A 19,474-nucleotide genomic window follows, 5' to 3' on the forward strand; every position below is an offset into this window, starting at 1 on the left:
ATTAATGGCTAGTTTCAAGCGCTGCCAAGAACTTCTAGAGTGAGAAAACATCACAAATTTATATAAAAAATGGCCATGTAATTGTACAGTGATAGCAACTGGGGGTATTGTCTTTGCTATGATGGGATATTACACCCACGGTAGTGCTTTTATTGTCACTTGGGATGGAGCATTTCATTCAAATTAGTGTACCCGTGTCTCATTTACATGAATGTACATCCGTGATCGACTGTGTTCAGTGTTACTCATCTGTTTTATTTAAGCACCACCATCCCCTGGCTACATCGCAAGATACTAGTCCTTGATGTTGGACTAGAAATACAACTTGCTCTACCTGTATCAGACAAATGACACCATTATGATTTCGTGCTCATATAAAACTGGATGGTCGTTAATTGAGAGCAAATACATGTTCCCAAAATATCAAGGCATACCAGGATGAAAGTCCCCTAGGTGTAGGAGTTCATCTCATATGCGCACGCACATGTAAAAAGGTGGAAAAAGGTCTGGGAATATGGCTGAATATAAACAGTATAGCTTTTCCCTTCACAAGGAAATCAAACAAGCAAAATGCCATTACAGAGACAAAGTGGAGTTGCAATTCAATGGCTCAGACACAAGACGTATGTGGCAGGGTCTACAGGAAATCAAGGACTACAAAAATAACACCAGCCCCGTCACGGACACCGACGTCACACTTCCAGACAAACTAAAACACCTTCTTTGCCCACTTTGAGGATAATACAATGCCACCGCCGAGGCACGCTAACAAGGACTGCGCGCCCCCCTATTCTCCATGGCAGACATGAGTAAAACATTTAAACCTGTTAACCCTCGCAAGGCTACTGGCCCAGACGGCATCCCTTGCCACGTTCTCAGAGCATGCACAGACCAGCTGGCTGGAGTGTCTACGGACATATTCAAATCGCTCCCAATCCCAGTCTGCTGTCCCCACTGCTTCAAGATGGCCACCATTGTTCCTGTACCCAAGAAGGCAAAGATAACTGAACTATATTACTCGCCAGCGTGCAATCATTGGACAATAAACTAGATGAGGTAAGATCACGAATATCCTATCCAATGGGACATCAAAAACTGTAATATCCTATGCTTCACGAAATCGTGGCTGAATGACGACATGGATATTCAGCTAACGGGATACACGCTGCACCGGCAGCAGAGAACAGCACACTCCGGTATGATGAGGGGGGGTGGTCTGTGCATATTTGTATAAAACAGCTGGTGCACGAAATCTAAGGAAGTCTCTAGACTTTACTCGCCTGAAGTAGAGTATATTGTGATAAACTGCAGGCCACACTACTTGCCTAGAGAGTTCTCAGCTATACTTTTTGTGGCTGTTTATTTACCACCACAGACGGATGCTGGCACTAAGACCGCACTCAATCAGCTGTATAAGGAAATAAGCAAACAGGAAACCGCTCACCCAGAGGCGCCGCTCCTAGTGGCCGGAGATTTAATGCAGGGAAATTTAAATCAGTTCTACCAAATCTCTATCAACATGTTAAATGTGCAACTAGAGGGAACAAAATTCTAGATCACCTGTACTCCACACACAGAGACGCGTACAAAGCTCTCCCTCGCCCTCCATTTGGTAAATCCGACCACAACTCTATCCTCCTGATTCCTGCTTACAAGCAAAAATTAAAAAAGGAAGCACCAATGACTCGATCTATTAAAAAATGGTTAGATGAAGCAGATGCTAAACTACAGGACTGCTTTGCTATCACAGACTGGAACATGTTCCGGGATTCTTCCGATGACATTGAGGAATACACCACATCAGTCACTGGCTTTATCAATAAGTGCATTGAGGACGTCGTCCCCACAGTGACTGTACGTACATACCCCAACCAGAAGCCATGGATTACAGGCAACATTCGCACTGAGCTAAAGGGTAGAGCTGCTGCTTTCAAGGGTGGGACTCTAACCCGGAAGCTTACAAGAAATCCCACAATGCCCTGCGATGAACCATCAAACAGGCAAAGCGTCAATACAGGGCTAAGATTGAATCATACTACACCGGCTCCGACGCTCATCGCATGTGGCAGGGCTTTCAAACTATTACAGACTACAAAGGGAAGCACAGCCGCGAGCTGCCCAGCGACATGAGCCTACCAGACGTGCTAAATCACTTCTATGCTCGCTTCAAGGCAAGCAACACTGAGGCATGCATGAGAGCATCAGCTGTTCTGGACGACTCTGTGATCACGCTCACCGTTTTACGTGAGTAAGACCTTTAAACAGGTCAACATACACAAGGCTGCGGGGCCAGACGGATTACCAGGACGTGTGCTCCGGGCATGTGCTGACAAACTGCAGGTGGCTTTACTGACATTTTCAACATGTCCCTGATTGAGTCTGTAATACCAACATGCTTCAAGCAGACCACCATAGTCCCTGTGCCCAAGAACACAAAGGCAACCTGCCTAAATGACGACAGACCAGTAGCACTCACATCCGTAGCCATGAAGTTCTTTGAAAGGCTGGTAATGGCTCACATCAACACCATTATCCCAGAAACCCTAGACCCACTCCAATTTGCATACCACCCACACTGCCCTTTCCCACCTGGACAAAAGGAACACCTATGTGAGAATGCTGTTCATTGACTACAGCTCAGCGTTCAACACCATAGTACCCTCAAAGCTCATCACCAAGCTAAGGATCCTGGGAATAAACACCTCCCTCTGCAACTATATCCTGGACTTCCTGACAGGCCGCCCCCAGGTGGTGAGGGTAGGTAGCAACACATCTGCCACGCTGATCCTCAACACTGGAACTCCCCAGGGGTGCGTGCTCAGTCCCCTCCTGTACTCCCTGTACACCCACAACTGCGTGGCCAGGCACGACTCCAACACCATCATTAAATTTGCTGACGACACAACAGTGGTAGGCCTGATCACCGACAAGACAGCCTATAGGGAGGAGGTCAGAGACCTGGCCGGGTGGTGCCAGAATAACAACCTATCCCTCAACGTAACCAAGACTAAGGAGATGATTGTGGACTACAGGAAAAGGAGCACCGAGCACGTCCCCATTCTCATCGACGGGGCTGTATTGGAGCAGGTTGAGAGCTTCAAAGTCCTTGGTGTCCACATCAACAACAAACTAGAATGTTCCAAATACACCAAGACAGTTGTGAAGAGGGCACGACAAAGCCTATTCCCCCTCAGGAAACTAAAAAGATTTGGTATGGGTCCTGAGATCCTCAAAAGGTTCTACATCTGCAACATCGAGAGCATCCTGACCGGTTGCATCACTGCCTGGTACGGCAATTGCTCAGCCTCCGACCGCAAGGCACTTCAGAGGGTAGTGCGTATGGCCCAGTACATCACTGGGGCAAAACTGCCTGCCATCCAGGACCTCTATACCAGGCGGTGTCAGAGGAAGGCCCTAAAAATTGTCAAAGACCCCAGCCATCCCAGTTATAGACTGTTCTCTCTACTACCGCATGGCAAGCAGTACCGGAGTGCCAAGTCTAGGACAAAAAGACTTCTCAACAGTTTTTACCCCCAAACCATAAGACTCATGGTCTCCTTAGTCTTGGTTATGTTGAGGGATAAACTATTTGCATTGTGAGCCCCCCCCCAACCCCTCTTTTACACTGCTGCTACTCTCTGTTCATCTTATATGCATAGTCACTTTAACTATACAATCATGTACATACTACCTAAATTGGCCCGACCAACCAGTGCTCCCGCACATTGGCTAACAGGGCTATCTGCATTGTGTCCCACCACCCGCCAACCCCTCTTTTTATGCTTCTGCTACTCTGTTCATCATATATGCATAGTCACTTTAACGATACCTACATGTAATACTACCCCAATACGCCTGACTAACAGGTGTCTGTATATAGCCTTGCTACTCTTTTTTCAAATGTATTTTTACTGTTGTTTTATTTCTTTACTTACCTACACACACACACGCATTTCACTGTAAGGTCTACACCGGTTGTATTCGGCGCATGTGACAAATAAACTTGATTTGATTTGAGACTGTCCTCTCTGCTAGCGGAGAGCGGTACCGGAGTGCCAAGTCTTGGTCCAAGAGGCTTCTAAAGACTCCAGAACAACTAATCAAATTTCTACCCAGACTATTTGTAACCCCCCCCCCCCCTTACGCTGCTGCTACTCTCTATTATCTATGCATAGCCACTTTAATAACCCTACCTGCATGTATATAATTACCTTGACACCACCCCTGTATATAGCCCCGCTATTGTTGTGGGGGGGTATTTTCTTAAAACTGCATTGTTGGTTAAGGGCTTGTAAGTAAGCATTTCACTGTAAGGTCTAAACCTGTTGTATTCATCATTTCACTGTAAGGTCTACACCCGTTGTATTCATCATTTCACTGTAAGGTCTACACCCGTTGTATTCATCATTTCACTGTAAGGTCTACACCCGTTGTATTCATCATTTCACTGTAAGGTCTACACCCGTTGTATTCATCATTTCACTGTAAGGTCTACACCCGTTGTATTCATCATTTCACTGTAAGGTCTACACCCGTTGTATTCATCATTTCACTGTAAGGTCTACACCCGTTGTATTCATCATTTCACTGTAAGGTCTACACCCGTTGTATTCATCATTTCACTGTAAGGTCTACACCCGTTGTATTCATCATTTCACTGTAAGGTCTACACCCGTTGTATTCATCATTTCACTGTAAGGTCTACACCTGTTGTATTCGGAGCATGTGTCAAATAACGCTTGACTTATACTGTATTTTATACCATCTGTGCCGCATTCACCTCTTTAGATTGTGTGCATTAGGTTGTTGGGGAATTGTTAGATATTACTGCACTGTCGGAAGAAGAAGCACAAGCATTTCGCTACACTCACATTAACATCTGCTAACCATGTGTATGTGACCAATAACATTTGATTTAATCCTAAGGCCCGACTGTGTGTTGCATATCTCCAGCTTCACCTTGATGAGCGAGACAGACAGAGGAGAAATAGGCCAAGCGCTGACTCAAAGCTCAAAGTGACCACTGAATGTAATCAGATCAGACTCCTGGGTCTCAGATTAATGTCCCCGGTTACACAAGGTGCCATTCCAGAAAAAGTAAGTCTACAGACCCCATTAGAAACCTCTCTCACCATGATACTCACCATGATACTCACCATGCTCACAGAACCCAAACCCAGCAAGAGAAGATTAGCCTTTTAAAGACTACGGCTATCAAATGATTTAATAACTTATGAAACCCCAGGAAGCTTATGTAAATGAGAGGGGAGGAAGGCCGTAAAGAGGCGTGAGCGTATGAGAGCAGTGGTGGAATGTAGAAAGTGATCATTTAAAGAGAGCGCAAGAGTAATGTTCGAGAGGAGTCATAAAAAAAGAGAGAGAGAGGGTAGAGTGGTGAGAGGAAGAACGAGAGAGGTGTAGAGGAGTGACTCACAGTACTATATTTAGAGAGCTACTTTGTACTACGAAAGTGAATGATTGAGATGGCACAATGTCCCACTGTGTGGGGTAATAGTTGTTCTTACGAGAGGGAGAGGGTGAAGTGGAAGCGCTGGCGGAGTCCCTTGAAGGTGAGGAAGGACTGCAGGGGGAAGTTCCTGGTGGTCATCTCACAGTAGGGCTTTTCATAACCGCCAGATGGGCACTCACACTTGAACCCCCCCACCAGCAGGTTCACACAGGTGCCCCCATTCTTACACACAGCTGGGCCGCAGCGCCCGGAGCGGGACGATAGCTCACACCGCTTGCCTGGAGGAAGAGAGAGGGGTAGAGAGAGAGGGGGAAGGGAAAGAGAGACCAGTCAGAATTACAACTTTCAAGGTGACAAATTTCAGTGCCAGCCCTGGACAGTCTGTGGGTAAAAAAAGAAAGAAATTGGTCCTCCCTTCCAGTTCAACTTCATTAGTGTCTATTCTCACCAGACTACTGCTGCGGTTTAACATGGGTCAAGACAAGATGCATTATGCCTCCAGCACTTACTACGAGCCTTCTCCGAGAGGGAGGGAATGTGTGAGAGAGGCAAAGACGGTGAGAAGAGGTCAAAGGACGCAGCAAGGAAGAGACAGATTTCAGACAGTGAACAGGACAAAAAGAGAGAAAGTCAGACTGAGAGAGAGACAGAGAGTGCTATGGCAATGGGGAACTGTTAGTAAGCCTTCATGCATCATGTAGCGCACTGCTTACAACTTCTATTGGTCTCCAGTCTCTGGATGAGAAGCTGCGGTTGCTATGGCGAGAATGCACGCCTCCTTGCAAGAGTTGGAATGTGTGTCAGAGGCACTCGGCAGTGCAGAACACTTCCACTGTGTGTAGAGTTACTGTACTGTTCACACCACACAGAAAAAGACAACATCTCTATAGACTACACACACACAGGGCTTGTGTTGTACATCCTACAGCCAATCACAGGATTCTCAGTCTAAGGCAATTAAGGGAACCCTTTGTTTTACTACTGTTGTAGGGTGTATCCATTCATTCACCCAACTGCAAGGTCATTGTGGTCATTATGGATTAAGCTTTGATAAGATGTGGATGTTATCCTATGATGCATTGCCATGACAGTATTGTACCGTGGTGTGCTACACAGGCAGAAGAACAGTCACTTTACACTGGCGAACTATGACAATTTGTTATTTCCTTGTTGATGGCGCTTGGGGACACTTGGCTACCGCTAGTAGAAAACACGCTAACTGCATGAGTGGGAAAAAACTAACTGCATGAGTCGTGAGGAAATTAATCAGTGACTCGCCTCAGGCAAAAAGTTACTTCTGTCTCTTTAAACAAATCAGGGGAAGAGGGGACATTAGTCAGGGCTTGATGTGGTGTAGCCAACGCTGGGCTACTGTAGGAAACGGGCCACTGGGATAGTCTTCAACTTCCTCTAAAGTCAGCTTGGGCTCTACAGTGGCCTCATTTTCACTGAGGAGGCTTCAAAGTTAAATGTGATGTATTCTTCTTTATACAGTTACAATCATACGCAGATCAAAAATTACGTATTTTTTATGGTAGAAAAATCTTCTAACACTCAGAAAGGAGAAATAGTAGCATTCTGTTTACATCAAAATGCCTACCAGCTCAGCTACACACATTAACTGTACTGGCTATACCCCATGTAAGTACCTATCTAGAAACTGTACAGAAGACAGTAAGAGACATTATAGTGAGCATCCGGTCTCCACCCTGCAGTCACCTGAGCCTGTTCTGTTGTCTATACGGTAACCTGGGAATAAACAGGCCAATGTTTTTCTGTCAGGCATCCCTCTGGGACGCCCTCCCACAACAGGTGCAGGGTTCTGGAACAACAGCTCTCGGTTGCTAGGTGAGCTGGGCCATGTGAGGAGCTTGAAAATCCATTTTTTGGAAGCATTTACTACCCCTGCCCTCTCCAACTCTCTGTTTACTGCAAATATGAATCATTAAGGCTGTCAAAATGGGACCAGTTTTAGGCAGGAGGAGACACACCACACACTTTAAACTACTCAAGTATGGTAAATATCAATGAGAGAAAGTGTACCATTTTGTGGCAATCCAATAGATATAAAACCGGCAATTCAAAAGCTCTGAAAGCATTATACTGTGGAGAACATGAGAAAATGTACCTATAAAATCATGTGGCACTTTGAAATACAAGCATTTCCAAAAGGAAAGTAGGGTTGTTGGATTTCTCCTCAGATTTTACCATATATTAACATGTAATGTTTTCATGAGGGACTTGAAAGGGTAACCTTATTAAACCAATTACAACACACTAATGCCACACACACGCCTCGTCTCCAACCACCATATCAAATCTCCCCAGTTGACAAGGCACTCAGATTAAAAAAAAATAAAAATGGGGTTCTGTTCTCTTCAGCAGAGGTGAGACAGAGGTGCTTATCAAACACAACAACAGCCAATGAATCACACAATAGATAAGAGTCACCAGAAGAATAGGCACACACAGAAACCTTTCAGTCTCAGCCCATAGCTGGCATCATCTTCACTAATCTTTATTGAATCTAATGTGGTGATAACAGAGACAATGATTACCATGACTAATTCATATGATCCTTAGATTAGTGTACTTGTTAAGCTGCGTCTTTTAAAACAATGGTGTGTGAAGAAACAGGGGGATTAAATGACGGGCTGTAACTAACTCCTCCTGCTGAGACCCCTTTACAGATCTAAAATGGAAACGGGCGTTTCTGTGCTGCTAGGTAACTGAAACGCATGGTCTCCTCTCCTAAGTGAAACAGAGTGGTAGAGAGTCCTAAGATGGGCAGTTTCTCCCTAAGGACGTGAAGGCATACAAGAGTTAAGATAACTCAACGCTGGGACGACAACACTACACGCTCCTGGCACTATCGACAGGGCTTACTCAACACAACACCAACCCACCAATCATACTGACAGTTTGCTGGAAGAATACACTTCATTTATTCAGTTGCAGCTAACCTGGTGTGACTACCATGTAAATCAGGTAGGGGTGATGGTATATAAAACATTTTTCTATATCCCATCCACTGATTCCAGTCACTAGTAGTGAAGGTGAAAGAGTGGCATAATTGTGATCCCACCCCGCCAAACACACTGTAGCATGGGCCAGGTGCAGTGGTGGAAAAAGTACCCAATTATCATACTTTAGTAAAAGTAAAGATACCTTAATAGAAAATGACTCAAGTAAAAGTGAATGTCACCCAGTCTATACTACTTGAGTAAAAGTCTAAAAGTATTTGTTTTTAAATATACTTAAGTATCAAAAGTAAATGTAATTGCTAAAATATACTTGTATCAAAAGTAGCCAGGGGAACGCTCCAACACTCAGACATCTTTACAAACTAAAAATTTGTGTTTAGTGAGTCCGCCAGATCAGAGGCAGTAGGGAGGACCAGGGATGTTCTTTTGATAAGTGCATAAATTGTACAATTTTCCTGTCCTGCTAAGCATAAAAGTACTTTCGGGTGTCAGAGGAAAATGTATGGAGTAAAAATTACATTATTTTCTTTAGGAATGTAATGAAGCAAAAGTTGTCAAAAATATAAATGGTACAGATACCCCAAAACACTGAAGTAGTGCTTTACGCCACCTGCCAGGCGATGAACCTGGACCAGATGACAGGCTTACACGAAACAACACTGCTGCTTTTTAGAACTAGCCAGACCAGAGGTGAGTGGACTAAAACCGAGACTGTAGGAGCGTTATATGAATAACAGTATCTAATATCTCACCAAACACAATCCTATGATCTGCCAAATTCAAATTCAGTTGGTGTAATATTGGAGGCTTTCCATGAGGCATTCCTACGACATGCTTTGATTTTTTAATTGATTAATACAACATCAAACACTGAAATATAAAGCTTTCAGCAGTTGTGTGCTATAGGCTACTGATTGAACTAACCACAACATAAAGAAGTGCTTGATTAGATCAAAGTAAAAGTCTGCAGCAGCAACAACCGTGTTGTACTGGGGCCTCCTTTCATATATGGGGCAGAGTGTGTGTAGAAATATGCTGCAGCGCAGTATACTGTAGTGAGATTGGAGCTGAGGAGATGGTATATAAAGCATGTTAAAAGTAAGAGCTAAAAGTAGGTTGTTGTATGTGAGTATTCTCAGTCCATTTGTCCTGTACCAGACTGAGTCAGCCAGGCTTAATCATTCGCTCAGTCCTTCCCAATATGAGTGAAATTGATGGCTGCTCTGCTCTGTTATTTTTTCTCGCTTTCCATCATACTGCCATCTGGCAACGCCCACGGGCCCCTGTAGTTCCACACCACACACAAGCATGGGAACACAGACACACATACATACGCGAGCGCACACACAGCAATTACCTACCCACCCACATGGAGTAGGCAATTCAGCACCCACACACACACACACACACACACACACACACACACACACAGAGCAGCCAATTGACCCCCCACACCCATACACAGTGGCTCTCAGCACAGTGGGAGTGTGTCAAATCCAACAGTCAGTCATGTTGAACAACGGGAGCTGTAGATTGCATCCAGGACATCCCCATCAACCCAGCCTAGTCTTGGATAGATCTGGAGAGGAGAGATTGACTGCTCTCTCAGAGGCTTTGTTTGAGCAAATATTAGAGCAAGGCAAAAGTTGATGATTTATGAATCACGCTAACACAGACATACTGCATGTCTCGATCATATTACTACTCTGATTACCCAGCAGGTAGGCACACCCAGGAGGTGAAGTTGAAATGAGCTAGCCCGCTCAACGCGGTACAGACCCTGATCTAAGTGAGATTGATGAGGATCACTCTGCTGAGTTGACATGGCTCACACACACCATCATCCTCCACAGTTCAGCTCTCACACACCCACAACAGTAGGGACCATGTGAAAGAGTGGTCCTCAACCGGAACCTCAGTGACACCCACTCACTATTAGAACAACATATTATGTTCTCCCACACAATCAGAATGTGTCCAATGGAAGTGGCAGAAACACATTGGGCTCCCGAGTGGCGCGGCAATCTAAGGCACTGCATCTCAGTGCTAGAGGCGTCACTACAGACCCTGGTTCGATTCCAGGCTGTATCACAATCGTCCGTGATTGGGAGTCCCATTGGGCGGTGCACAATTGGCCCAGCGTCATCCGGGTTAGGGTTTGGCCGTCATTGTAAATAAGAATGTTCTTAACTGACTTGCCTAGTGAAATAAAGGTTAAATAAAAAATAAATACATTGATTTGGCATAATATAGAAGATACCCTTAAGTGTCTAATCCACTGAAGAGACCATAAGAGACTACCACTATAATTGATCACCATTGTAATCAGTGCCGGTGGCCCATTTAATTAGCTGCATAGACCTGGAGGGAATTCCAAAGTCAATATGATATCCTAAAACATAGGCAGCAGATCCTGAAAGGGGCATTCTATCTGTGAAATAAATTGGAGTAGAGACTGCAGGGTTAATTGAGTGTATCATATCTAGAGATGATAATATATAGAGATCATTGCATTTCAAAATGTGGTGGTGGTGGATACGAGTCCCTCACTGTATTGCTGCAGAGAATATCTGAAGCCAAACAAAACTAAAAACACCCTCTACCTAGCTAGCTAACCTAAACCAGAAACACAGATCTACAAAAACGCAATATTATCATAGTGATTTGTAAAAAATAAGGTTAAACAAGGTCTGGTCTTGCCAAGATTTGAACCACACAAGAGGGTTTTAAACTGTATACGCTGTTTATTAAATGGAGATAACCCAATGGTCTAGTAAAAGTGACAACAATTATGTACATGTAAGATCAACCCTTTAAAAACTGAATCCATCTTTCTAGAAAGGAGCGAGAATCCAACCACATTTCATGGTTTTATCCAACTAGAACAGCGGTTAACTTCAAAGAACATAGTATGTGTCACATAGGGAGAGAGCAGGGCTTGGGTGAAATCAAATTAACTCATACAACTCCATAACCATCGGATAAAGCAGAGGGTAAAAACTCTGGTAATCACTCATATTAGCATATTTCCATTCCCTTCTCATTCTCCCCATCCACTCTTAGTTTGTCTACTTCTCTCACCTTCAGCAGAGAGAAACCAGATCGTCTTTGATATTTACCTGATATGCATAATATTTGGAGCAGTGTGCACATCTTCCCTTCCTAAATCTGCTTTAAGTGGAAAAAGAAGACCCATTTGAGATTGAGGCTGAGATAGTAATTGCTTAGCATTAGAGTACCTCAGTATCTTCAAAAAATTGAACATTTTAAAAGTTCTTCCTTAGCACCAATCCTCACAGCCCGTCTCTACAGCGTATTCTTTGTTACACTTTTCAATTCCAGGTATTTTTTACCAGGGGGCATTATTAAGACAAGGCGGCGCACTCTCTTTCTCCCTCTCCATCTGTAGCCATACATAATTCAGCACTTCCTTCCATTATTCCTCCCAGAGATACTCTGCTGCTGACCGGCCAAATTACTATTGTTTCCCCCCTCTCAGACACACTCATCCCTGTAATGCTACAAGCTCTACAGGACCTCAGGCCAAGAGAGGCCCCAGGAAGGCAATACCAAAGATACCTGTAACTAACCAAAGATATATCGTCAGCATCTTTTCCAATTGGAGCAAATTAAGCATAATGGGCAGAAAAAGCAAGGTGGTGGGCAGAGCCAAGGACGACCTAGCGAGATCCTATTGCCATGTTTTGTCATATTTTCATTAGGGAACGCCTTCTCTGTGAAGTGCGCAGTAACTCAATTCGCCCTTGCACTCGGAACAACCCAATTTTTTGAAACTTTGGTTAAGTCTACAATTCTTAGTGCACCCTGTTCATAGCAGATTCTAGTTTGGGAACAGAAAACTGTATTGAGATTGAATGTTTAAATCGATACTGAAAATTTGCAGAATGTCAGCCAAGTTTCATTTAGCTCCATCATCTCCCACCATATTTGCTTCAGATTTATATATCCTGTGAGACATCTTATTCCATCTGTGACAATACCACACTCTGGTGCACCATGATGGACCTGGCCTGTCTTCAAAGCACTCATATTGTAAGACCCTGATGTTAGCTCAACAAAAACAGAACGTGTCGTTGATCCAGACTTCCTCCTACACATACTTCCTTTTTACCCGTTCATAATCTTCCATTGATCCCTGCTGGATTGAGATGTATGGTTTTTACTCACTTTTCATTCTCTCCAACAGTGGGGAAGGGTAGGAAGTATGAACAGTTAACCGGCTGGCGCATGTTTAACGCAGTCCCACCTAATTGGTCTAGGGATTATTAAATCAACTAGTCATCACACTGCCTGTCCAGCTGAATGGGTTCCATCACTGTATAGGCCTTTAGCCAGGCTGTAACATGTCAGGGTCAATATATAGACCTGAGGGTAGGATGACATGAATGACTGATGATGTATACATCCATAGAATTTCCCGTGGGACATTAGATACGAAAAGGAACTTTATGACCATGTGGCAAGAATGATGTCGTTGCATATTGTCATTGTTGTGTCTATGACCGGAATGAGGCTATTCACTATAAATACAGGAGATGAAAAATGTTGAACGTATGTGCAAGTGGTTTTCTATGTGAAATGTACGTTTGTTCGTTTATTTATTCGAATCCGCATTAGCTTTTGCAAAAGCAAGAGCTACTCTTCCTGGGGTCCACAAAAAACACGGCAAGTACTAAAATCACTGATACACAAGGACAGTTACACAAATTCAAAATACAAAAAAAAAATTATACAAACAACGTAACTAAAAAAATGGTGTGTTACAGTGCGCCTGTGTGTTTCCCCTCACAGTCCCTGCCATTCCATGAGTTGTCGTTGAATCTGTTTTTAAAAGGTAATTTTTCTGTTTGCTTGAGTAATTAGAGATGGAAGGGGGTTCCATGCGATCATGGCTCTGTATAAAACTGCGTTGCTGTGAATTCATTTTGGACCCCTGGTGGCATGTGTTGTGGGGTATGTAATGTGTCTGAGCTGAATGTTATTTGATTATGCAGACAATCTGTAATTTGTCACAGTAATATTTCTCATAAAAACTAGACGAGAAGCAGTTACTCTCTCGTCAACCCTCAACCAGGAAAGACCGGCATGCATGCTGTTGATGTTAGTTCTGTATGTGCAGTTAAGGACAAGGTGTGCTGCTCTGTACTGAACCAGCTGCAGCTTTGCTAGGTCTTTCTTTGCTTCACTTGACCATATTACCAGACAGTAATCAAAATGGGACAAGACCAGGCTTGAACAACTAGTACAGTTGTTTTTTGTGTTTTATAAGAAACGTACTCCATCTTCACAACAACTTTGTCAATATTTATTTTTTCCGTTATTTTACCAGGTAAGTTGACTGAGAACACGTTCTCATTTGCTGCAACGACCTGGGGAATAGCTACAGGGGAGAGGAGGGGGATGAATGAGCCAATTGTAAACTGGGGATTATTAGGTGACCGTGATGGTTTGAGGGCCAGATTGGGAATTTAGCCAGGACACCGGGGTTAACACCCCCTACTCTTACGATAAATGCCATGGGATCTTTAATGACCTCAGAGAGTCAGGACACCCGTTTAACGTCCCATCCGAAAGACAGCACCCTACACAGGGCAGTGTCCCCAATCACTGCCCTGGGGCATTGGGATATTTTTAGACCAGAGGAAAGAGTGCCTCCTACTGGCCCTCCAACACCACTTCTAGCAGCATCTGGTCTCCCATCCAGGGATTGACCAGGACCAACCCTGCTTAGCTTCAGAAGCAAGCCAGCAGTGGTATGCAGGGTGGTATGACTTTGTATGATAATATTACTTTACCATGATAATTGACCATCCAATGTTATACCTAGGAGTTCAGCTTGCTCAACTTACTCAATGGTCACACCATTTATGTACAACTCTAATTGAGGTTTAGGTCTTAGAGAACGTTTTGAGCCAAATACAATGCTTTTAGATGTATTTAAGGACAGTTTATATCTACGAAGTGAAATTTCTTAATCTGTTATGAAACATCAAATCCAGAGAGAGGTCACTCACCAGTATAGTCATTGAGGCACTCGCAGGTGTAGCCTCCCTCTCTGCTGCGACACAGGCCGTGGGCTCCGCAGGGTTTGGAGTAGCACAGGTCGATCTCTGTCTCACAGTAGTCTCCTGTGAAGCCCGTGGGGCAGCGGCAGCGCAGCCCGGCGATGGGGTGGATGGGCCGGAACAGGATGGTGTCGGACGCCACAAAGGGTGCCAGGCTGTCGAACTTCAACACAGACACACACTTCATGTAGTTCTCACAGGGCTCTCGCAGGCAGATGTTGTCATCGAAGGGCAGCACCTGCTGGGAAGAGATATGGGCCAGCAGGCTGCGGTTCAGGTACAGCCTCTCTTGAAGCTCCTCAGACCCAAAGAACTCTGCCCCACCACTGGCCCCTGATGCCCCTCTGCCCACCCTGTCGCGCCCCCCTCCTCCCCCGGGCAGGTCCTCCCTGTGCGAGGGCACGGCAACAGACAGGCTGACGTTGAGGATGCGGGCGCTGACGTCCGTGTCATCCTGGATGTTGAACACCACCACGTCCTCGCGGTCAGCTGACAGCACACGGGCCACGCCCTCCAGGAACTGGGCCAATAGCAGGGACAGGAAGTGCTCCTGGGAAGTGTTGGCCAATCGCAGTGTGATGCTGTTGGAGAGCATCTCGTCTGTGATGATGGTGACCTGGAGCAGACACTGGGCCGACACAGAGTGGATCCCATCTGACAGGAGAGAAAGAGGAGAGGAGCACAGTATTAATAATACAGAACCTGGATTTATATCACAAACAGTAGAGGTTTTTCTCTGGATATATAAGGGGCTTAGATGGTGGGAGTGGCAGGAGGCTTGACAATCAATGCGACTGGGTTCAATCCGGGTAAGACATTTTAGAGGCCCCCCATCTTGGCAGCAGAGAGAATTTAGCAGTTTTCAAGATTGTTTCCTGCAATTCTACACATTTTTCTACACATTTTGCCATGGCTAATGCAATGCTCAAACATTTTGACAAAATCAACGAGGGTCCCAATTTTTCAATTCTCCCGAACTGTTTAGCTTTTATTTTGGTGATTGTTATATTATTATATTGTTTAAAAAAAAATGGAAAGTACATAGAAGAGCTAATACACCTGGTTTATACTGAAAGCATTTTTCCATCCCCAAAATGTATAATAATAAACCATTTTTAAACTCAGTTTGGACCTTTTTTGCATGTATTCACAACACAGATATCCATCTCCCTGCATCCAAAGGGTTAATAAAATAAGGCTATTCAGTTGTCTGTATAATGAGCTATACACATCTAAAATGTCCTTTCCCCTTCACATACAAGGACAGCTCATCCTTCTCTAGCCTTTACTACTGTTGTTTGAAACGCCATCCTATCAATTCCTTCCCACGGCCTTGCATTACAACTACATCTCAGCCCACAATTATCCAATACCTTATATACGTCAAACCCTATTGAGTGATTCCTTTAGTAAGCTGATTTGCAGAACTCATTCCAGTTACTGTAAACCACATTGACAACACAGAGGAAAACATCTTAAAGAAAATATCATCTTGAGGACTGCACAGTGAGTGAAATAATGAAAAAAAAACCGGACAGGCTCATCATCAGAAATAACAAGAGACAAAAAGTGGAGTAACAAGTAAGCCATGTCGCTAACAAGCAGAAAAGACCCATCAATAGGAAGCAATTCCAATTTTAAAGGATCCTCTCATCAAGAGAACTTACACAACATCAGTGCTAGCATTGAAAAAAGACATGGGCTGAACCTGAACCATATCACAGGTAGTAGCTATAACCTAGGTCTCCATTAAAAATAGATGCCTTCAGGTTGCAAATGTATTCAAAGAGCAGAAATACATAATGTATTCTGTTGTTCAGAACTCCTTGATAGTAGCGGTACGTGGATACAATCACCGGGAAAGCCACGGAAAGAAAGGCCATATTACAACCTGTGTTATGATAATTGCATTGTTTGTTCTATAACCTGTTAGTTCATATGCCTTGACATCACAAGTACAAATCCCTATCTCCATCCATGGCTAACTTAGGAAAGGGACGATTTTAGATAGCTAGCCATCGGAGGACAACGACACGAGATGCAACAATTAAAGTTTTCTGTCAATGACATTTGGCTTCTGATGTAATTGGTGTGAAGCCAAATCCAAAATGGGCTTCCCTTTTTTTTGGTGCGCCAGGACCCTTCACAGCTGAGCTTACTCAGTTTAGCTCAACGTTGATTGGCTATTTTTTTATTTTTTATTATCAAGTGAAGACAAATGATCGCTGGCTTCCCTTGCATTCAATGCTACGGGCAGCAACAATGTCATACTTTTTGTGACCAGAGATGAGATAGATGGGCTACACACACAGACAAAAGCGGGGCTGTTTCATTCGCTCGGATGCTTTCTCCGGTGAGATACATTCAGTCTCTTGCGAATTGAAGGACATTTATGAAACACAGAGAGATGAAAGAAATGTTTTTCTCTTGGTCCATTTGTTAGGGAAACCTGGCTTCCTTGGCATCTGTGAATACATGCCTCTGCTCCTGACAAGGCAACATGATCCCAGTTCAGGAATCATAAGTTAAACAATCACGGCCCTCTCCAACATCATCCAACCATCTCTTCTCACCAACTCAAATAGACTCTGTGGTTGAGGCATTTGTAAGGATTTGTAGGTATACAATACATGTATACAACATATTACTGGTGTTATTGATGTTCTCTGTTACAGTGTCATCCAGTCTCCTGTCTCCGTCTGTCTGGATCTTTGTGAAAATCAATAGATAAAATTGTCCAAAAAAGATCTGAAACCAATCCTATTCTTGACTCTGTTATACATTTGATCTACAGCGTTGTGTGTTTAAGGTCAGCAGAGAGAGAGAGGGTTTATTTGTAGCAGTGTTTGCTAGTCTGTTGCCTGAAGGGCAAACATAAAACACGCCTAATCAAATCAAACCTGTCGTGAAAACAAGCCCCAGCCTCTTCCTCCTCTTCCCTTTCCACTGTAATCAATAGTCTCTTTGTCTGGGGGCTCTGGATGTGGGCCAGAGAACAGAACAGAACCCCTCAGCTGAGCTTTGGTGGAGGAGAGAACCCAACCAACCACACAAACAGGCAGCAACACTGTGGAAGCTACCGGATCCCAGGCTGGCACAGGACATGTTTAAACACCCAGCGCCAAAATGAGAGAGAAAGTGGGAAGAGAGTAGAGAAGCAGAGAGAAAGGAAGACTGAGCAGCATGTCTTGACACTGCTTTAATCCTTCTGCTGCCACTCCCGCACTGGAACACTTCAGGCCCTGAGCAGAGTGAACAGAGCTGGAGGGAGGACTGGGAAGGGGCACTTCTCTCTCAGACACACATATCTGTGTTGTCTGTGCATACAGAAAGGTATTCACACAGAAACAAATTGGTGAGGAGAACGTGTCAGAGGGACATTAAAAATGGAAAACAGTCAGATGCTTTGGGAAAGAGGGGCAAAGCGAGATTCAATTTAACATTTAATCTAGGGAGATGAAAGTAGTGTCTCGGTGCCTTTCCCACACAGGCTTAGCTGTGTACATTGGCACGCCTTGTATCAATCATGAAATGGTAACTGCACAGTAAAAAAGTTGTCTAAGAAAGCTTATACCACATCCTATCCTTCAAGTCAACGTAGTGACGAGTGGCACCAGTGCCATCTTTATCATGACAGCACTGAGCTCATCACAATTCAGCAAACTCATCCTTAAACGTGGCAATTCACATCTTGCTTTCACTTTTTAATCATTGTTGACATTTGCATGCTGAATCATATGTCACATGTCAGTCAGAAGACCTTCAGCAGCTTTGATAAGTTGCATAATTGAAAAAGAATGTAATATTTTAATTATGTCACATAATTGGCCTATTTAAGTATATACAGTTGAAGTCGGACGTTTACATACACCTCAGCCAAATACATTTAAACACTTCCTGACATTTAATCCTAGTAAAAATTCCCTGTCTTAGGTCAGTTAGGATCACCACTTTATTTTAAGAATGTGATATGTCAGAAAAACAGTAGAGAGAATGATATATTTCAGCTTTTATTTCTCTCATCACATTCCCAGTGGGTCAGAAGTTTACATGCACTCAATTAGTATTTGGTAGCATTGCCTTTACATTGTTTAACTTGGGTCAAACGTTTTGGGTAGCCTTCCACAAGCTTCCCACAATAAGTTGGGTGAATTTTGGCCCATTCCTCCTGACAAAGCTGGTGTAACTGCGTCAGCCTCCTTGCTCGCACACGCTTCTTCAGTTCTGCCCACAAATGTTCTATAGGATTGAGTTCAGGGCTTTGTGATGGCCACTCCAATACCTGTACTTTGTTGTCCTTAGGCCATTTTGCCACAACTTTGGAAGTATGCTTGGGGTCATTGTCCATTTGGAAGACCCATTTGCGACCAAGCTTTAACTTCCTGACTGATGTCTTGAGATGTTGCTTCAATATACATATAATTTTCCTCCCTCGTGATGCCATCTATTTTGTGAAGTGCACCAGTCCCTCCTGCAGCAAAGAACCTCAACAATATGATGCTGCCACCCCCGTGATTCACGGTTGGGATGGTGTTCTTCCGCTTGCAAGCCTCCCCATTTTTCCTCCAAAATAATGATGGTCATTACGGCCAAACAGTTCTATTTTTGTGTCGTCAGACCAGAGGACATTTTTCCAAAAAGTACGATCTTTGTCCCCATGTGCAATTGCAAACCATAGTCTGGCTTTTTTATGGAGGTTTTGGAGCAGTGGCTTCTTCCTTGCTGAGCGGCCTATCAGGTTATGTCGATATAGGACTCGTTTTACTGTGGATATAGATACTTTTGTACCCGTTTCCTCCAGCATCTCCACAAGGTCCTTTGCTGTTGTTCTGGGATTGATTTACACTTTTCACACCAAAGTACGTTCATTTCTAGGAGACCGAACGCGTCTCCTTCCTGAGCGGTATGGCGGCTGCGTGGTCCCATGGTGTTTA

At 44.0% G+C, this 19,474-nt stretch overlaps 1 protein-coding gene across 1 annotated transcript in view; it reads right to left on the bottom strand.

Annotated features, from left to right (window-relative positions):
* Positions 1-19,474, bottom strand: part of LOC139371115 (cadherin, EGF LAG seven-pass G-type receptor 2) — an 82,909-nt gene that overhangs the window by 34,656 nt on the left and 28,779 nt on the right. Inside the window, exons 2-3 of the mRNA XM_071111193.1 lie at positions 14,490-15,194; positions 5,526-5,748 (exon numbers count right to left, since the gene is read on the bottom strand). Coding sequence (XP_070967294.1) covers positions 5,526-5,748; positions 14,490-15,194 — 928 coding nt within the window. The remainder of the gene's footprint in view (positions 1-5,525; positions 5,749-14,489; positions 15,195-19,474) is intronic.

Source organism: Oncorhynchus clarkii, chromosome 17 (assembly GCF_045791955.1).
Source record: "Oncorhynchus clarkii lewisi isolate Uvic-CL-2024 chromosome 17, UVic_Ocla_1.0, whole genome shotgun sequence".
NCBI lineage: Eukaryota > Metazoa > Chordata > Actinopteri > Salmoniformes > Salmonidae > Oncorhynchus > Oncorhynchus clarkii.